Below are 20,375 nucleotides of genomic sequence, written 5' to 3'. Positions count from 1 at the left end.
TTCACTTTGACATAAAAGAGGGTTTATTGTAAATTATAGTAAAAAAAAAGCCAAATTAAATTGATCGATTCCATTTATAAAAGCAGTAAAACAGGAAATATAGAATAATGTTTATAGGCTCAAAGGCACAACGGGGGAATACCACAAACCATTATAGTCAGGTACACATGTCCAACACAGAAAACTCACAAAGTTTATAACATGGTCATTAGGAATTTGTTTTTATTAGTAATTATAATTTGCCCAAATATACATGTATTACTTTGTCCATTATTATATCCATCTAAATAGTACATTTGAACATGTTACAATACTTCATTTACAAAAAAGGTGATGATTAGCTCACTTGCTATGTACTTAAGGAACAACAGCAGACACAAAAAGATCCTCTACCCCTACTGCTCTCTATAAGATGTGCTATATAGGAGCAGAGAGATTTCACCAACTGTGAGATGCACAAAAGAGAGTTTTTTTTTTTAAAAAGGACAACACAGATTACCAACTCAAAGCCCAGATGATTGGTTTGCAAATTCAGGAGCACAACTAAATGCGTGGCAAAAAAAAAAAACGTCTGACTTGGAAACTCAAAAAAGTCCTCGATTCTCTAGCGTCCATGTTGTTATTTTGTAGATCCCATCTTGCTTAGTCAGTCATGTCATTGTTCATGACGTGCAGTACAGTCAAGTCTGAACCTTAGGGCCACTTTCATGTTAACCCTTAAAGGTGAACCATCACACCGGTGTGAATGGAATGTTGAAAAATGAACATTCTGAAAAATATCTGGGTTCACTGAATTCAACATAGAATTTTAGAACCTTCAATTGTTGCGGAACAGAATCTTATGTTAGAATGTTCAAAAACCCACACCTTTCAGGACCAAAGAGTCTTCCAAGTCAGAGATTCACTGTTAGTATGCCTCACTCCATCTATAACTTGTGCTGCCAAGTCTGGCTTTTCATTTTTGGTTTAGTTGTACCCACACATTTAGTGATGCTGCCATGATTGGTTGAGAACCTGACTGTTCATTGTAAAATCCAGTGTACAAATAATTCATTGAAACTGTTAAAAGTAAAATATGAGATACATGAATGCAATAGCAAAGACTGGCACAGTTTCTAATTGAGTGAGAGTGCAATGACTTTAGCTAAGACTTTATCAGTCCCCCCCCCCCCAACATTTTAGTGCAGTTGGAATTTAGTAGCAAAAAAGGTCTGATAAAAGTCAATCAGGACGTTGAGCTCCTTAAACACAAAATGTACCTTAAGTTACCTAGCAAATGGCAAACTTGTTACATCTGTGATGACTGCTGTGACTCCATGAGCAAACTGACCCAATCCAGCTAAAACGTCATTGCTGTATTAAGGAACACCTGTGTCTGTTTTTCCAATGAACTCCAAAAGGCCTTGAAAGAGGTCACTACTAATGTTGCTTAATGTGCTACAGAGAAATGGAAATGATAACCTGCTTCCATTTTAAGGTATTTCCATACTGCATACTGCGACAACCACAAATGACAAATTCTTTCCTGGACTTTCCTTGATAAATTGTACACATCAACATGGTAAGTGACACGAATAGATGCACACCAAGGAAATGCACTAAAACACCAGGCTTATTTCCAAGTTCACGGTGTTCAACACAAGCAATGGGTTTGTTCACAGTACAAAAAAGGGAGGATTTCAACATGGGGTTATTAACCAGACTCAGTGCATGACCAGCCAAAATTCATAGGATTATAACTGGCGACGATACAGAAGATGCATAAATACACTATTAGCCAGCAAAATATAATTGGAATGTAAACAAGATACTTCAGTTAACTGACATTTGCTATAGATGGAAACACAAGAGGAAAAGATAAAGCCTTTATCTGATGGCCATCATACAACATGACATGGTAAGAGCAACATGGGCATCATGTACAATAAGAAAAATGACTTTACACAGACGTCAAGGTATGACATCCACTTAAGATCAGCCTTTCTTTCTTGTGTTTCATTACTTGTGTTAAATTTGTTGTTGACACTAAATCTGGGGAACAAAATTATCTTTTTAGGAGAATCAGTGAGAGAAAATGCTGTTCCCAAACCAAAACCTCGCAACCAGTGGTGCACATTCACTTAGGGCATGACCTCTGTGTTGCCATGGTTGCACAATGATGCACGGCAATGCTTTGGATAAAGATGCCCCTCCGGTCAGAATTAGATCAGATAGTTTGGCAATTAAAATGCATTACATTCTGTGCAGTATGACAGCAAAACTTCCCATCCAAATCAAAAACCTGGTCAACCAGGCAAGTGGCGCTGATTTACCATTGAAACAACGAACTGTTAGTGTTTATATCTTGTGCCATGTTGCTCTGATGTCTCGGCCTTTTTCAATAAAGTGCTGTCAGATAAAAAAAAAGTATGTTTTCAACTGAAGTTAAGATGCAGTATACGAGGGCTTATTTAAGTTCAGTCCTTGCATACTGGAACCTCTTATTGCAACTGCCTTATCTATTTTCATTTTATTCTGAAATTCTAAGCTGTAGAAATAACTTTGCACTATTCTAAGAGGCACCAAGGCAGTTTGTAAGATGCCCTCAAAGGGCACAGAATTCCTAAATTATTTCATTTTTTTTGCGAGATGCTTTTTAAAGTTTCAACAGGCACACACAATCAGGAATGTTACCAACTAAAATTATGTTTCAAATGGCTACAAGCTCAAATAAAATCCTTGTTTCACACAAAGAACAGTGAGGTGACCCTAGGTGCATATACTGGCAACAGAAAACAAAACAACAGTAAATGAAGATAAACACCGAAAATATAATCTTTAAAAATCATAAAAAAAAAATATATATATAATCGGAATTATTTTTTTTTAAGACATCAAAATTACCTGTTGCATTCACACTAAAGTAAGGGTTTGAGATGTTTTGAGATATTGACATTCACTGACATGACATAACTAGCTGCAATGACACACTGCTCTGAACACAGCAAGGATATAAGTAAGGATATCATGAACTTAAAGATATATTTTATAGCTTAAATCAATTTGTCATGTTGTTTGACCAACATACAAGCATTTCAGTTCAGACTAATCATAGAATTCAATGGCCATTCCTGTCTTTAAAACATACGTATGCATTACATTACATTACATTTAAATTAAATAGGGATTTTTTTCTGTCACCAACATTTCAAGCAGAAATCCATGTGCCCCTCCTTCTTTCACTTCACTCTGGCTTTCCTTGCCGCATTTAAAAGAAAATTCAAAAATGTAAAACAGTAATGTCTGCATGGTCTGCCTCAATAATTTGTTTTCATTTTTTAAAATTGCTTGGGAAAAGCTTTAACGTGATGAAACTGTACGGCTCTTCTCACACAAAAATGTGTACCTTCAGTTTTTTTTGGAGTAATGAACCCCCACCAATGACAGTTCTGGGCAGCAATGTGAGTAAATTAACCGCTGATTGCATGAGGGGTGACCAAAAATCAGTAACATTCTGTTGCATACACCTCAACCAACCTAAACTCCTTTGGCAGTGCCTCTGTATCAACAAGAGGGACATTCTAGATTGCATTTCTTAAAACCAAGTCTCCTCATATTCTTTATATCATTTTTATAACCATCAAAGCTGCATATAATGTAGGGTATGAGCTACACAAACCAGGTTAACTGTTTGTATAAATGGTATATACAAATGATAAGTACGTAAGTGAGTAAATGATAATAATAATAATAATAATTTAAAAAAACGTTAACATTTATTTCTACCCTCACCAATTTTTACCATCAAAAGGGTTTTTGATTGAGAAGACAGGGTCAATTTGGCAGCAAATACAAATATGGGACAAAAGAGACACACATTCCTAATTGTGACCTTTGAACAGGAAAGAAAAACACTTAGTTAAAATAAAGTCTTCTTAAAAACACTAGAACAAGAGCACTAGGAAGCAAAGTGTCAAAGGTTACAGTGAGACAAACTGCAAGCTTGGCGGGAAATAATTCACCTTTGCCAAGGACCGATACACAAATATCATTTTACCTGAGTAAGATACTGACAAATGTATAAACGGAAAAGAACAAACCAACTGACATACAAACAAATACTCTCTCTTTCTCTCACACAAACACACACACACACACAAACACACAAAAACAAATATATAAGACCAATAAAGGAAATGCCTTCCGTTTGAGTGCTGATAGTGCAGAGGTTTAGGGCAAGGGGAGCGCGTGTGTGTGTGTGTGGGGCCACTACCACGCCTCCATGTACAACTGGACAGACAAACGTGTGCCACAGGATAGGACTTTTCACAAAGAGGGGTCTGCGCGTGTGTGTGTGTGTGTGTGTGTGTGTGTGTGTGTGTGTGTGTGTGTGTGTGTGTGTGTGTGTGTGTGTGTGTGTGTGTGTGTGTGTGAGAGAGTGGAGAGAGTGAGATTTGAGTCCCAAAGGTGAGACCTGTGTTGAGCTGCTACTCTCCCACCTCCTCCAGTAGCTCCTGGAGAACCCGGATCAGGTTCTTCAGGCCGTAGATGTAGCCCTCGTCGCAACTCTCGCTGGGAAAGACGTGGGCAAAGTCGATCATCCTCACCTCTACCTCCTCTCCGCCGGCCTTGACCCCTCTCGTTGGCGTCTTCCTCCTCCTCCTCCTCCCCCCACTGCCCTCCTCTTCCTCCGCTCCGTTATGGTGCTCGCGGTCTCCTCCGTCCACTCCCTCCTGGCTCAGCATCTCCAGCCCGCGGGGGATGCGGTTGCCATTCGGTTGCTGGGCGACTGTCGCCGGGTGCCTCCAGGCCCCATTGTCGGGCATCATGGCGCCGTGGTGCTGCCGGGTGCAGGCTTGCTTGTGGAGGGCGTACATGGTGGACAGGCTCTGCTCGATGTTGTTGTTGTACTCAAGGACTACCTGTCTCTCACCACAACCACCACCACCATCACCATCGCCGCCCCCGGGGCTGAGTGGCTCCTGGGTGCCCCTGGTGGTGCCTGCGGGAGGCGGCGAGCCCTCGTAGACAAACAGGAGCGAGCTGGCGTAGAAGTGGAAGCGTTTCTGCTCCTCGAACCAGCCCAAGATCTGCTGCACCTTAAGCACGCTTTCCACTACAGCATCTTTACGCAGACGCTCACCGTTGTGGAAGAACTTAGAGAGGCCTTAAATAGAGGGGGTGGAGGAGAGAGACAGAAAAAAAGAAAGAAATATGGATGATATGAATGATGACAGACTAATGTCTTACTTGAGCTTTATTACTGCCGATCATGGCCAAGGGCAGTATCTATCAATCAATCATGAAAAAGCAAAATCACTTCGCCATTAATCAGAATTAAGTGACATGACAGTAAATTACACATTTTTATCTTCCTCGCATCAGTTTAAAAGGATTAATTGATTGGGAAAGTGAGATAAAAATCCTTCCCAGCACAGGCCAGATAGAGACGTATTGTACACAGACATGACACCTAAGTGGGAGATCAATTCAGTTTGGAATTTGATGTTCAGGCATCAAAGTTGTTAAACTTTTTAGTTACTTTTTTAACTGCCAGTGGAATCAGCCCTTACCTTCTTTCACAGTATCCTGATCAAGACCTCGGCCAAAGTGCTGGTCATACGTGTCAAAGGTATCGGAGTCCAGTTTGTACACCTACAGAGAGGGGAAAAAGACAGAAAGAAAGAAAGAATGAACAAACTATCACACACACACACACACACACACACTTCTCTTTGCTCACTAGTCATGTAAATAACCTGATATACACCAATTCACCTGTCCTTATTGCTTAGTTGTGTTTTTATACTGTATTATATACTTTAATTACTCTTTCTGCTGTTAAAGAATGTGTTTGTGTTGTCTGTATGCTGCTGAGACCTTGAATTTCCCCTGGGGATCAATAAAGTATCTATCTATCTATCTAATTCTGCGTGGAAATATATTTGTATTAATGTATTTTGTATAACGTATAAATGTTAAACAAAAATGATGAAATTCCCTGACTTTCCATGTCTGGACTTTTGCAATGGAAAGTCCATGTCTGACTTTCCATGTCTGGACTTTTTTTTTTTCTGGACAAAAATTCCATGATATTCCAGAAATTCCATGACCCGTGGGAACCCTGATAATTTATTGTTGAAACCAGACCATGTTGAAAACTAAAAACCAAAGATTTTACAATGAGATGTAATAAGTCATCTTGAATCTTAATGTTTTACATAAACACAACTCAAAATGTGTTTGGCTCACACACTCAGAATGTGTTTTAAGCCCCCAAAGGCGTCTTCCAGGCAGCACTGCACGGAAGGCACTAGGGTTAGGCAAGGGTTAGGGTTAGGATTAGGTTGCCTTGAAGTCGACGGTCGCAGCGCTGCCTTGAAGTCGACGGTGGGGGCTTAAAACACCATTGAGCGCCAACTTCACAAGTGTAGGGAAAGTGGTGAAAGCAAATGGAAAAGTGCAGATGCACTTTGAAACCAACATGGGAATGTCTCCTCCAAGTGGCGGTGCATGAAAATCAACTGAAATAAATAAATTAAAAAGAGTGCCAAACTTTCGTTGGAAAAAAATGTATTATTCATCTCACAAGGGGTGCAACTTTAACTAAGGCTAAAAGGGGATTAGAGGAGAAAATTCATATTCATGCCCTGAGCTTCTGGGACCCCTCACTGGAATGTGTGTGTGTGTGTACTCTCGTGTGCTTATTTATTTGAGTGAGTGTGTGTACAGGGAGTTCCTCTCCATCTCACTCCCTATCATGAAGGGGCAATTAGTGCTAATGGGTCGCTTCACACCGCGCCACTTGACCAAACTAGATGGAGTGGAGGGAGATGGGTTACTGATGAGCGGTCTCTCTCTCTCTCTCTCTCTCTCTCTCTCTCTCTCTCTCTCTCTCTCTCTCTCTCTCTCTCTCTCTCTCTCTCTCTCTCTCTCTCTCTCTCTCTCTCTCTCTCTCTCTCTCTCTCTCTCTCTCTCTCTCTCTCCTCTCTCTCTCTCTCTCGCAGTGGGAAATAGACAGGGCCTCGTGCCAGAGAGCTCCCTCTTTTAACCATCCCTCGCTCCAATCACTTCATCTTCTGCCTCGGGTCTTTTGTTCTGCCCATCCCTCGGCATGGATGGGCAGAACAAAGGATTAACAAGCGCTAAACAAAGGATTTTTTTTTGTTTTGTTTGAACTGCTATATTTGAAAATGTTTGTGTAAACATTCTAAATTGCCTAATTGCTTAACCCTTAGTGACCATACATGTTTGCAGAGAACTAGAACTTCAGGCTGTTTATTCGTAATATTCCTGTAAAACCTGTTTGTGACTTTGCACGCACCGGTTTTAATGGTGTTGTATAGTATGCCCTCAATATGCACAATAGCATGTGCTCCCTCCGGTCCAGCTGACATTCAAGCTGGCTACTCTTTTGTGAGCCATTTTGTTTTGTTTTTTGCAATTGGATGTTGAGTGATCGGGAAGTGCAGACCATGCCTCTTTATTGTACTCAGGTTCCTTCTAAATCAAAGTTTAGCTCAGAGGGACAAGATATTCAACCAAACGACTTGCTCATAAACAGCAATGCAAGCACACCGGATGTCTACAAGCGAATGCCGTCGCATGATGTTTTGTAATCGACTTCCATTAGCTCAAGAATTCCCAAACCTGTGAATGTACGTACATCCAACACACAGCCATTTAGCCATTTAGGAAAGTAAAAAACACCCTTCACTTTGGTGAACTACAAACTAGAGTCTTCCCCTGTGGACTGTGTTTAAACTAAGGGAGGTTTGCAGTGGAAAGGGTCCTTAGGGAGGTTGCGAGATAAGAGCATCCTGTTTAACTGATAAAGCTAACATCCCTGCCCCTGCGCTAACCCCAGAGGGGCAAGAAGACCCCCTGCCTCTGCCCCGCGTTCTACAGATGATGCGACTATGTGTGCGAGAGATAATGAAGCTAATGTAAGAGGGAAAAAATAAATAAATAAATAAGGAAGGAAGCTAAAACAAGTCATCAGATAAAGAAAAATGTTCCACGTGTTTTTTTTTTCTTCCGATGCATGCAACAAGACTACCAGAAAGAAACAAAGAGACAATGTCTCAAGAAGGTCAAGCTGACCCTATACGTGGCCGAGATACAAACCCAAAACTGAGAGTTCGGGTGTGATGTACTACTCCTGTTGCCTGAAACCAACATTGACAAACAAAACAAACACAGAGTACTGCATTCTGCCCATGACATGAAGGCAGCATTAAAAAAAAAACACTAGATGCGCTTAAAGTATGTACGCTTACTATATTTGTCAATTTGTTCATTTGTCTGTTTATGTCTTGATGTCTGCGTGTGGAGCGCTTTGGGTTGCACTCTGTGCATACAAAAATGCGATGTATAATTAAATGTGACTTGACTTGAAGTACTCAGATGAGATGTTTATAGCACAGCAAGATGTAAGTACGAGATTCTGTACATGAGTTACTGGTCAATCGTGTTCAGCAGTGGCGTGTGGTATTCAATTCTTCCCTACCCATTCAAACTGGCTTCAATGATTCGTCTAACAGTCGAGGCCCAGGAACATACTTCAAGCATACAGATCTATGAAATGATTCTATGAGATAGGCTTTTTAGTGTCAGTTTCAATATTGATGTGTGTATATCTATGATGGGTTGTGGCGTGTTGTGGCGTATTGTCTAGTTGTGTGTTGTCTTTACAGCCTGCATACTGGAAATCTGTATAATAAACAACCATCTGTTCCTCGTCTTACTAAGTCAGCTGAAAAGGTTGCACCTCTGTGAGAACTGTTTCAATTCTGTGTGACTGTCAGAGTGGAAGTAATAGTCCATTTGCACCATATTCATATAACAGTATAAAGTATACTTTTGATCCGTCACTGTGAAATAAATGGAAATCAATGGAGCATAGAAAAAGAAAACAAGTCTGAAAAAATGGACCGCAGGTGTTGGGAAAGGACGTGATTCAATCATAAACAGATTTATACGGATGAGGTAAACCCACGGCGCAGTGTTCAACAACCTCGGAATCTGCTCCCCCTGCTCAAGCGGACGTAAGAAATCATATTCCAAAATGCACAGCCTTCCATGAAGTTCACCGTTTATGATCTCATATGTGAAAGAACATCTCTGTCTGCAGGGACACATATAAAGTCAATGGGGGCGTGGGAGGGGGGTCTTGCTCAGTAGAGAGTTAGTGAATATTCATGTGGCATTCTGACACAATCCTTTCTCAGACGGAATTTAATTTGCATTGAGTATTTGCATGACTGTATTTAGCCTTTCTCTGAGTATTCATTGCTATTTTTTTACAGAATAGGTCTACTTCCTATTTGTGTATGTGTGTGTGTGTATGTGTGTGTGTGTGTAAACTTTTAACCACTCTTCCTTCACTCTAGTTTAGAGTTTAATCATGAAAGCACATCGTGCTCTTGATGCGAATCATCACCATTCTGGGGTTAAGCCAGTGCACATCACCCCACCCCCCATTCTCCTGACAGCCAACACACACACACACACACACACACACACACACACATATACAGACATAAACAAATATGCAAGCAAGCATGACATGCATGCACGCACACACACAGCCACACACACACAGAACCAGAAACACACACACAAAGGAATGTATATACACTCGCAGAGAAACACACACACGCGCTTCTTTCCCCTGGTTCCCTGCTTTCCACTCTCACAGCCCTTTTGGTGAGTAGTAATTAAAGAGCAAGTCTGGCGGGAGGACTGAGGAGGGGGCTTTGGAGACGGCCCTGCTCTCCAGCCCAGGCTCATTAAGTCAAATGGCAGGAGCCAGGGGAGAGAGTAGGGGAGAGAGAGAGTATACCAAAACTCCACACTGCTGCTGTAAGCATGTGTGTGTGTGTGCGTGCATTTTTTGTTTCTCTGCGAGTGCATATCCATTCTTTTGTGTGTGTTTCTGTTTCTGTGTGTTTGTGTGTGTGTGTGTGTGTGTGTGTGTGTGTGTCCCTGCGTGTATTTGTGTGTGTGTGTGTGTATCCATGGCTGTGTGTGTGGTTATATCCATGGCTGTGTGTGTGTGTGTGTGTGTTTGTGTGTGTGTGTGTGTGTGTGTCTTACCCTCATGCCCAGCACCAGGAAGCCAATCTCCTCCATGAGGGGGTATTTGCGGATCTGCTGCTGCCGCTTCTCCTGGGAGGCAAAGGGGTCATAGCTGCGCTGGCCGATCTTCACGTCCATGATGCAGGGCTTTCGGAAGCGTCGCGTCACGTCCTCCAGACGCAGGTACAGCTCTAGACATCACACACAAGAACACGTACGCACACACACACACACACACACACACACACACAAGCACACACACACACACACAAGCACAAGCACACACACACACACACAAACACACACAGGAAACCCATTATCAGTCAAATATCAGAGCACATAAGCCACATTTTCTTTCTGAGTACCTACTCACACTCACAGCACAAGCTCAAAAACCTACAGGAAAAATACACACAAACACATAAGACATATCTGACTATAAGACATACTCACATTAACATATACACAGACAGACCCACACGGACTGCGATTACCATCAATAATCATGTGACAGATTCATATCATGTTCTCAACTCATACAATGACTCATACTCATTTAATCTGTAACGCAATGGTTAGTTGGAATCTGATGGTTTCATGGGACAAAACAATGCAATATTGTGTGTGACTTCAGAGGCAAAATGATGTGAATGGAGGTGACCTGCTTACACAAGGTGACTCCTATACTGCCGCGTGGTTGTCAGCATTTATTATTAGCCTCATTGCTTGAATGTGTCTAAAACAGGCACTAACAACGGAGTCCAACTTGTGGCGGACGCTGCAAAGTAGCTAAACCACACACACACACACACACACTCACACTTGCAACACTTGACCTCCTCGCCTTACAGTACATCACTACGTCTCTTGCATGTTTGAAGCATACATTTTCAAACATTTTGTATCCATGTATTTTTATTTCCATTTATTTTCTATATGTACAGTTAAGAACAAAATTATTCATACCCCTGGCAAATATTGATGTAATGTTGATTTTCTCTTGACCAATATGTTTGTTCTGACTGAAAATGACACTGCCACATGCCAAAAGGTTGTAAGACAATGTGGTAGAAACATCGAATCAAAAAAATAATTGTTTTTATCTTTTTTAATATTTTTATTAAAAATGGCATGTCCAAAATTATTCATGTTCATGCCCTGAGCCTCTGGGACCCACTGGAATGTGTGTAATGAGGAGTTGATGCTTACATCTCGTAACAGTGCATCTTCAGCTGTGCTTTATATGCGCCTTTCACTATACAGTAGACCAGGTTTTTCTTGTTCAGTGGCATAATGATTTTTAGCGGGTATAAGATAGCAATTTTTGGATCAAGCGTTAGACCACATCATATGTCGCTGATTACCACACCCCGTGGATCTGCCCAAGGTTTCTTCCTTGGTAAGGGAGTTTTTCCTTGCCCCTGTTGCTCTTGGGTGCTCCTTGTTGGTGCCCCCCACCCAATCCCAATCCTCCCCCACCTTTTTTATGCAGCCCTTGACACTTAACCCCCCCCCCCCCATTAATGCACAAATAGGCTGACACCAGACATAATTTCACTGCATTTCTTACTTCCAGTAACTATATGCATGTGACAATAAACTTCCTTGTATCCCTTGGCACAAGTTTTAATAGAAGAGGAGCGCATGGCGAACAAACACTTTATTGAGTGGACGATAAGAATAAACTTTGCGTCGCGCTTTGCGCCACCTTGCGCCGGGTGCACGATGGGGGGGGCGCAGACTCCCCTATCCTCCTCCATCACGTAAAGCAGCTTTAATTAAGAACTTTAATTCACTATCCAGCTATCTTCATATACAGTTCATTTATCGCTGCTTTACATCATATTTCACACATGGAACAGGAAAGGAAATGACCATTTCTTAACGTTTCTTACCTGCAGGGGCATCAGGTGAAGACCAGGGGCCGAAGTATTTGGGCAAATACCTCTGCAGGTCCAGCAGGCAGGGGTCTACGCTCTCCTCTGAGTAGACCTGGTGGTGGACACAGAAGACAACGTTCATAAACCCCCCCACATCTCCTTAAACTCATGTGGGATTGCATGCACTGAATCAGACACAGTCTTCCAAATGTCCTTTGTGGATTTGTAATGACTTGAATAACTTTTACATGCTACTCAAATAGCATTATCAACCCATTATCAAAAAGGAGTCAAATGGATACTGCTTCATAGGCTGTTATAGCTCAGCATTGGTTCAGCATGGTGCAATAAAAGTCAGAGAGACGTAGGAGTATTGGTCAGGAGTTACCTAAAGCAGTTTTACAAAAAAAAAAAAAGGAATGGGTAAATTCATCAGTTCTGGTTTCCCTGTTGGGACACAAGAAATCTATTTGCTAACAGCATGTTTACCCAGAGCTGAGGTGGAAAAACATCTTTTAACCAATTGCGACGCATTAAACTAAGTAAATTAGCGGCCTGCTCTGCGAGGCGTGAAACTGTGTTGTGTGTATCTCTGGGCTTTCAGCAGGGGAAGTGGGTGGGGGGGATGATGGTGAGAGGCTACGGACGGAGCCGCAGAGCTGGTCTCCGAGTGGCGTGAAGCCGAGCAGGGTGGGGGTGTTGGGAGTCGGGCGTAGCAAAGCTCCTAATTAAATAACACCCTGGGCATTTCTCAAAAAACAGGGCTCAGCATGAAAGAATGCACTCTGCACACATGGCACGCTGCATCCATGCCCTCCCCACGCTTGGCGCACCAAACCGGACGTCCCTCCCCTGACCATGGGAAGCATCCCCAGCAGGTGGGTAAAGGAGAGAGAGAGAGAGAGAGAGAGAGAGAGAGAGAGAGAGGGAGGAACGCGTGGCATGACCAGAAGCCAGATAGATAGATAGATAGATAGATAGATAGATAGAGAGGAACTCGTGGCATGACCAGAAGCCAGATAGATAGATAGATAGATAGATAGAGAGGAACTCGTGGCATGACCAGAAGCCAGATAGATAGATAGATAGATAGATAGAGAGGAACTCGTGGCATGACCAGAAGGCAGATAGATAGATAGATAGATAGATAGATAGATAGATAGATAGATAGATAGATAGATAGATACTCGTGGCATGACCAGAAGCCAGATAGATAGATAGATAGAGAGGTACTCGTGGCATGACCAGAAGCCAGATAGATAGATAGATAGATAGATAGATAGATAGATAGATAGAGAGGAACTCGTGGCATGACCAGAAGCCGGATAGATAGATAGGTAGATAGAGAGAGAGAGAAAGAGAGAGAGAGAGGAGCACACACGTGGCACGACCGGGAGCCAGAGAGAGAGAGAGAGAACACACAAGCACAGGCACCATGCGAAGGAGGAGGAAGAGGGGGAGGAAGAGGAGGAGGGTGGAAATAGGATCAGGGCATGTGGGAGGGTGTGCAAATGGGCTCTTGCTACATGTGGGAGGAGAGGAAGCAGCAGTAACATGCCAACTTATGCATGTGTGTACTCGCCCTGTGTGTGTGTGTGTGTGTGTGTGTGTATGTGTGTGTGTGTGTACTCGCCCTGTGTGTGTGTGTGTGTGTGTGTGTGTGTGTGTGTGTACACTCGCTGTGTGTGTGTGTGTGTGTGTGTGTGTGTGTGTGTACTCGCTCTGTGTGTGTGTGTGTGTGTGTGTGTGTACACTCGCTCTGTGTGTGTGTGTACACTCGCCCTGTGTGTGTGTGTGTGTGTGTGTGTGTGTGTGTGTGTGTGTGTACTCGCCCTGTGTGTGTGTGTGTGTGTGTGTGTGTGTGTGGGGGAAAATGCTTAACACAACTGAGTGGGTATTTGTTTAAAGGCTAATATTAGATACCTGTGTGTGTGTGTGTGTGAGACGGTGTAGCTGTGTTTCAGACAGAAACGAAAGAGAACTACAACTGTCCGGGAATACCAAAAGGAAATGCATGCATAATGCAAAGGCCTGAAGCACTTCGGCAAGGTCTGAGGTATGTGAGAGACACGCACAAAGCAGACAGCACAACAACAAAACAACAACAACAACAAGGAGGTATGTCGTATAGGACACCCATGTCTGAATAGTGCCCCACTTCAGACACAGAACCGTACACAGTCGTGCTTCTGTCCCTCGTGTCTGTGGGTGTGAGAGTGAGGGGAGAGGAGGGAGGAACATATGTTGGATATTTCAGCTGAAAGATAGCAAAAACAATCACACATCCACTGCCGCCTTCCAAATTCCTTGTGGTGGATACCTCAAGTACCGACTGTCTGTCCCACTGACTGTCTGTTTACAGTGGTGCTTGTTTGAGCCTGAATGGCAGGGAAGGCCTTGGGCACAATCACTCAAGTTTTAAAAAAAAAAAACATTTAAGATGGCCAAAGGCCTCCATTGAGGGCCATTAAGACGGAGGAAGTATGGCCTCCCAACCTCCCCACACATTTTCCACTCTTCTTTTTCCAGAATACCTCCTAAACACGGGTGACCCCCATTTGGAATGCTGTATGTGACGCAAACCATAAACAACTCCTCAACTTTACCGTAAAGGTGCCCCCCCACCTCCACCCAACAGCCGAGCTCAGAAAACGTTACACACGACGCCATCCCATAAAACTCAACTCAAACACGCCGTAAAGCGATCCCTGCCTTCTGCCACCGTGCTTTTACGGGGGGGCCGCGGTAATGACGGTAATGACCCACTCCGCATGGCAGATAGCAAAAGGCCCTGCAGGGGAGGGCAACGGGTTCAACTCGAACGGCTCGGCTCTCGGCCATCTTGCGGTTTCCCTGTCGGCCGATGAGAAGCGATGGGGTGGGTGAGGGAAGGTATATGGTGTTTACACCTCAGCATGTTTGAAATACGCCAGTCCCAAAGGAGCCCGTTCAGCTGCGTCGGAGGTCTGCGTAAATCTGCGTTTTGGAGCGAATCCTAGCGCTGTATATCTCAATAGGAAGGACGAGGGATGAGTAAGCAAGCCGATTCAAAAGTTGTGAGACGAATGTCTCCACCAAGCGTGACCACTACACAGTTGCTCTATTTTTTTTTAACTGCATAGTCAGTTGCTTTGGACAAAGGTCCTGCTTTATAAAGCCGCTTGCACACACACACACAGACACACACGCACGCACGCGCGCACGCACGCACACAAAGACACACACACCACTTTGGATGCAACCCTTGGACTCACACACAAACACAAAAGCATGTACACAACAAATAAACGCACTCCCACTTGTGGAGTGTACCCATGTGAATGGGCACGTCAGCTAAATAAATCCCTGAGTGAAAATGTCAACTCGTAATGAGGTGGTGGAGCAGGGCGGTGTGTGTGTGTGTGTGTGTGTGTGTGTAGGAGTGGGTGGGGGTGAGTGGTTACCATGCTGTAGAACTGCATCTCTCTTGGCCCTCGCGGAGGAGGCTGAAGCTGCTTCAAGACAGTCCCATCCGGATGTTGCAGAATTCCTGTATCCAGATAACACACACACACACGCACACATTGTTAAGAGTCTGCAAGCCTTAATAATGTTTGTTTAGAGGCCACACTCTAGTTCTCATCCAGGGTTTGACAGTGAGGTGTAAATGTGGCCGTTTAATCTAGAATATAGACCAAAATAGATCAGGCAACCATATGCCTGATTGGAATAACATTTAGGCCAAAGCTCCGCTTTAACCCTCTCTGTTTAGGCTAACATTTTCATTAAATGACATGACTAATAACGTTTTAGGCCTAAAGCCTTTCAAATATTAACAGCCACTTGTTACTATGGCTATTACAACTTGTTATTATGGTTTAAGCTACTTGTAATAAGGGCTTGACTACTGATTCTATGACGGAGTGATATAGGCCTATGCATATTTCCCTGCATTGGCTAGGTCATATAACACTAAGGTTACGGGGTGTGTAGGTTTGTACTTTGACCTGACATTACATCAGTTGATTATACAAATTAAACTACTTCCTCTGGTGGTGAAATGTTAGTCGTACAAATACACATTAGTACGCTGAGCCATAGTTCTTGGAAGAACTGCTGAACAAGTGTATGGAAACACCCAATACAGCATAATCTTCATGAGGCCATGACCTTTTGGACATTTGCATGCACATGTTTGATCCAACTAATGCAAGCATACGAGTAGAAAGTGGTGGGAAAAAACAAACCACACCAACATGTCCAGATGTTATCTAAGAAACAGACTTAATCCACATAGCAGATAAAGTCCTGCTGGAACACACACATGCGCGCACGCACACACGCACACACACACAGAGTCTGGAGGATTACATCACAGACTGTACAGTCCACAAGCTCTTCATTGTCATGTGCTGCAGAATGTTTTGTTACACTTCTGACTCATCTATTTACTATTTAGCTGAGTGCCCTGACTAATCTGACATATGACATTTTTGGTACTGATGTCATCACATTAGGCCTTTAATCCAATCACGTAGACTGGGTAAAGGGACTTTTCGGTCACTGCAAAAACTACTGAACAGCTGTTTTTCTGCAACTCCTCCACAATCTTACACATACAAACACACTCACTCACTTATTCACTCTCTCTCTTAATTTACTCTTCTGAATTCTGTTTGCAGATTATGGACTCTAATGTGTAGAGAATGTTTGTGTGTGTGTGTGTGTGTGTGTGTGTGTGTGTGTGTGCTGCTTAGAACTGCCCAGGCTTCAGTACAGTGCCTTGCTTTCACTTGGCCGAAGAATTGAAATGCTCCCAGCAGCATTAGTATTTAATCTGAGCAGAGGTCAAGTCTTAGAGCCCTCTCGGAGCTCACAGGACACCGCTCCCACACACAGTACCCTGCCCATGAGCTAACCTCGCTACAGGCAAGGGTAGGCTGTGGACCATAACACATAAACAGACCAAATCACGTAAGCCATCATGACCGGCCATAACCTAACAAAACCTTGCTGCCACTCACTGGACCCATGAATAAATGCTTCTTTATCAGCGGTGTTGTAAAAAGCGACCAACAGCATCTTCAAACATGACATACTAATGTTTTTGTGAAATAACATGAAGCCTAATCCTACACCACTGATGCTGGGATCCAAATCCAAATGAGATGTAGTAGCCTACAAGCAAAAGCTGCTCGATATTCTTCACACACAGGCTTGCAAAACAGTTAGGTCGATCACAAAGGTGTCAGCATATTGTCACAGCAACATGTTGTTCTATGACTGCAATTAATAACAGTCCAATTTATACACAGAAAGAGAGAGAGAGAACCTATTCGCCTTTTAGTGTAGCCTACAGCTGAGGAACATGAGGTGGCCAAGCGTGGTTGTCCACATACCATTCAATAACCCGTAGTTGGCAGACATGATGTGTGGTGAAATAGCTTTAGTCTACTGACCTACTTTGTCTACACCATACTTATGACCAGCCACCTGATGTGTTAGTGGCACGCATCCATTCAGGTGAGTGTGAGCGGCCGCCTGTACGGTCTTCTCCCTCATCACAGATCCGGGCACACAAGTTCCTCGGTTGCCCACGGAACCGGTGATCTCCAGTCTCTCCAGTGCCAGCGAGGTGTCCATCATGCGATGCTGCGTCGACATTGTAACTGTTGACTCGAATGTTTCAATGGATCGTCCGTATGGGAGTGGACATCAAGCTCGCTAGCTATAATTCACATACTGTAAGAATGAATCCAAACAGACTTCGCGACATGTCTCCGAAGTCGTACTAAGATATCAGTCAGAGCTGCCTCAAAGGAAGATGGTGTTTGAGAACCAAATTATGATCATGCAGCCGTTCTGAAGCGCTGTTTTTATAATTTCCACATTTCAGCCAGCCACATGAAATGCAGGCAGGCCACATCCCACTTCCTTACTTGAGTACTCCGCCTCGATAATTACACCAACAAAGGCGAGGTCGGTGCCATGTGTAATCCCAAAATCTACACGAGCGCACCCTGAGCCTGTTACGGTCGCCGACGATTCGGTAGTGCTGGGAAAACAAATGCATAATAAAGCGAGCTCCGTTGTTGTTTGCTGCTTACGCATCCCAGAAGGCGAGTAGCGTGACGCACCCCCTGACGCAAAACCACAAGATTCGCTCTCTCTTGCCTCAGTGTTCCCCCAGTTTCAGATAAAATGCATAGAGGACAAAACTCTTTTGTATCCGATGGACATGTCCGCCCTTCAGATCGTCGGTTTACGTTGTTATCTTTGGAAAACCAATCGCTTGGTCAGGAGCGTGGTTGCTGAGCTTGCATGTCAACCTAGCAGGCTATCTGCTCGTCAGGACTGACGATAGTCCTTTTGCGACAATGCCAGCACTGTCGCAAGGAGAAATTTACGGCAGCAATTATTTGCCACCTAAAGGACCATAGCTAAGAACTGGAAGATTTATCACAGACACTAAAATAAATGATTGGCTATTTAAAAATAAAAAATGCCACTGTATGCCTACATGACTGTACAAAGCCAGAGCAGAAATGGTCACTTATTCAAAAACTAGGTTAAAGTCCTTAGTTAGACCTATGCCAAGGTTATACTCTATTAATAATTCATTTTCTTACCATAACTGCATTGAGCTACCAACAAACAACAGCAGCACGTGTCATGGAAAATCAATTTAGTGTTATTTGCCTGAGCAAATGGAACATTTTGTCAACAAGTCATTTGGAATGCAAGGTGTTATCAGCCACAATAATTGTTTGTTTGTTAAACAGAAATGATTAGATAAGCCTCTTACCCATGCAAAATATGCCAGCCTTGTCTTCAGAGAGTAGATGCATGACAAAAATGCTAATTAGAATTTTATCAGTCAGTCATTTAGTCATTAGTCATTTAGAACAGGACATGCCCCCAACAGACATTTCCTCTTAAAGATGCATGGGAAAAGGATCTGTGGATATGATGTAATTGTTTTTCTCTGAAATGTCGACAAAAACTATGAGCAAAATCCCAATCACCAGAAGACCGCTTATTCTACACATGGTCCATTGGGTTGCCTATGTTCTGCATTCCTGTGATAGCTTTGGGTCTTTCAAGAGAGGTCTAAAAACTTGAGAAATCTAACTACTATCTGTTCAGCATATATATAGTATGCATATAGTTGCTGGAAGTAAGAAATGCAGTGAAATTATGTCTGGTGTCAGCCTATTTGTGCATTTATGGGGGGGTGGGGGAGGATTGGGATTGGGGGGGGGGGGGGGGGGGGCACCAACAAGGAGCACCCAAGAGCAACAGGGGCAAGGAAAAACTCCCTTACCAAGGAAGAAACCTTGGGCAGATCCACGGGTCAAGGGGCTAACCCAACTGCCAGGAGTCTTGGTGTGTGTGTTGGGGGGATGACAGGGGAGATGGGATAGTGTGCTGTGTATGTGGGGAGAGGGCAGTGTGCAATATGTGTGTTGGAGAAGCTTCCTCATGAGACAATGTGCTGTGTATGGGGGGGTGCGGGGGCAGTGTGCTGTAAGTATGTTGGGGATGTGTGTTGGAGAAGCTTCCTGATGAAATAATGTGCTGTGTAGGGGGGGGGGGGGCAGTGTATTGCAAGTATGATGAAGGGACTTACTATTGCAAGCAGAGTACTGTATGTATGATGTATGTGAGTGATAACAGTGAAGATGTGTGTGTGGGCGGGAGGGGAGTGGAGCAGTGACTGTGTGTGTGTGTGTGTGTGTGTAGTGTGTGTGTGGGTAGGTGGGGGCAGTGTGCTGTAAGTATGTAGGATGTGTGTTGGAGAAGATCCTGAAGACAATGTGCTGTGTATGTAGGGAGGGGGGGCAGTGTGCAGCAAGTATGTAGAGGAGGCTTACTGTAGCAAGCAGTGTGCTGTATGTATGTGAGGGGATGACAGTGATGATGTAAGTGTGTGTGTTTTGTGTGTGTGTGTGTTGGGGATAGGGATGGGGGTGGGTGGGGGGGCAGAAAGGCTAGGCAATCAAGGACATGGGTAGATAGATGGAGGAGAAATCAAAAATAATAAATAAAAAGTTCTATGGAGATGTGCAAAAGTTGGAGAAAGTCAGATGTGTGTGTGTGTGTGGTGTGTGTGTGTGTGTGTGTTTTGACGTGTGGTGAAATAAGAAAATAAATAAAAGGTCTGTAGCATAGGGAGAGGAATGTAAAAGTCATGTAGGTGTGTGTGTGTGTGTGTGTGTGTGGGGGGGGGAGAAACATTTCATGTACAATCTGTATAGTGCTTTACATTGTCAGATTAATCTTACTATGTCTCAATTACATTTTATCAAAAATGCCCCCCCCCCCCCACCTTTAGTGCCTCACTTTCTAGCTGCAGTGTATATCCCTAAGCAATAAGTAGATATCCATCCATAAAAACATTCATGTTGTTTTATCCAATATTAGTGGTACAGATGCATAGTCCATCTTATGCTTTAC

General features: G+C 43.4%; 1 protein-coding gene across 1 annotated transcript; it reads right to left on the bottom strand.

The window, feature by feature from the left end:
• Positions 1–205: 205 nt before the first annotated feature.
• Positions 206–18,281, bottom strand: ipmkb (inositol polyphosphate multikinase b). The gene is made up of 6 exons (XM_042082036.1): positions 17,378–18,281; positions 15,383–15,468; positions 11,955–12,051; positions 10,078–10,250; positions 5,553–5,634; positions 206–5,146 (listed from the first exon to the last, which is right to left on the bottom strand). The coding sequence occupies exons 1-6, from the start codon at positions 17,580–17,582 to the stop codon at positions 4,467–4,469; spliced, it is 1,323 nt and encodes a 440-aa protein (XP_041937970.1). The 5' UTR covers positions 17,583–18,281; the 3' UTR covers positions 206–4,466.
• Between the last annotated feature and the right edge of the window lie 2,094 nt (positions 18,282–20,375).

The sequence above is a fragment of the Alosa sapidissima genome, chromosome 24 (genome assembly GCF_018492685.1).
Source record: "Alosa sapidissima isolate fAloSap1 chromosome 24, fAloSap1.pri, whole genome shotgun sequence".
NCBI classification, from domain to species: domain Eukaryota; kingdom Metazoa; phylum Chordata; class Actinopteri; order Clupeiformes; family Clupeidae; genus Alosa; species Alosa sapidissima.
The sequence above is the reverse complement of the archived record's forward strand: the minus strand, read 5'-3'. Positions and strand labels throughout refer to the sequence as shown.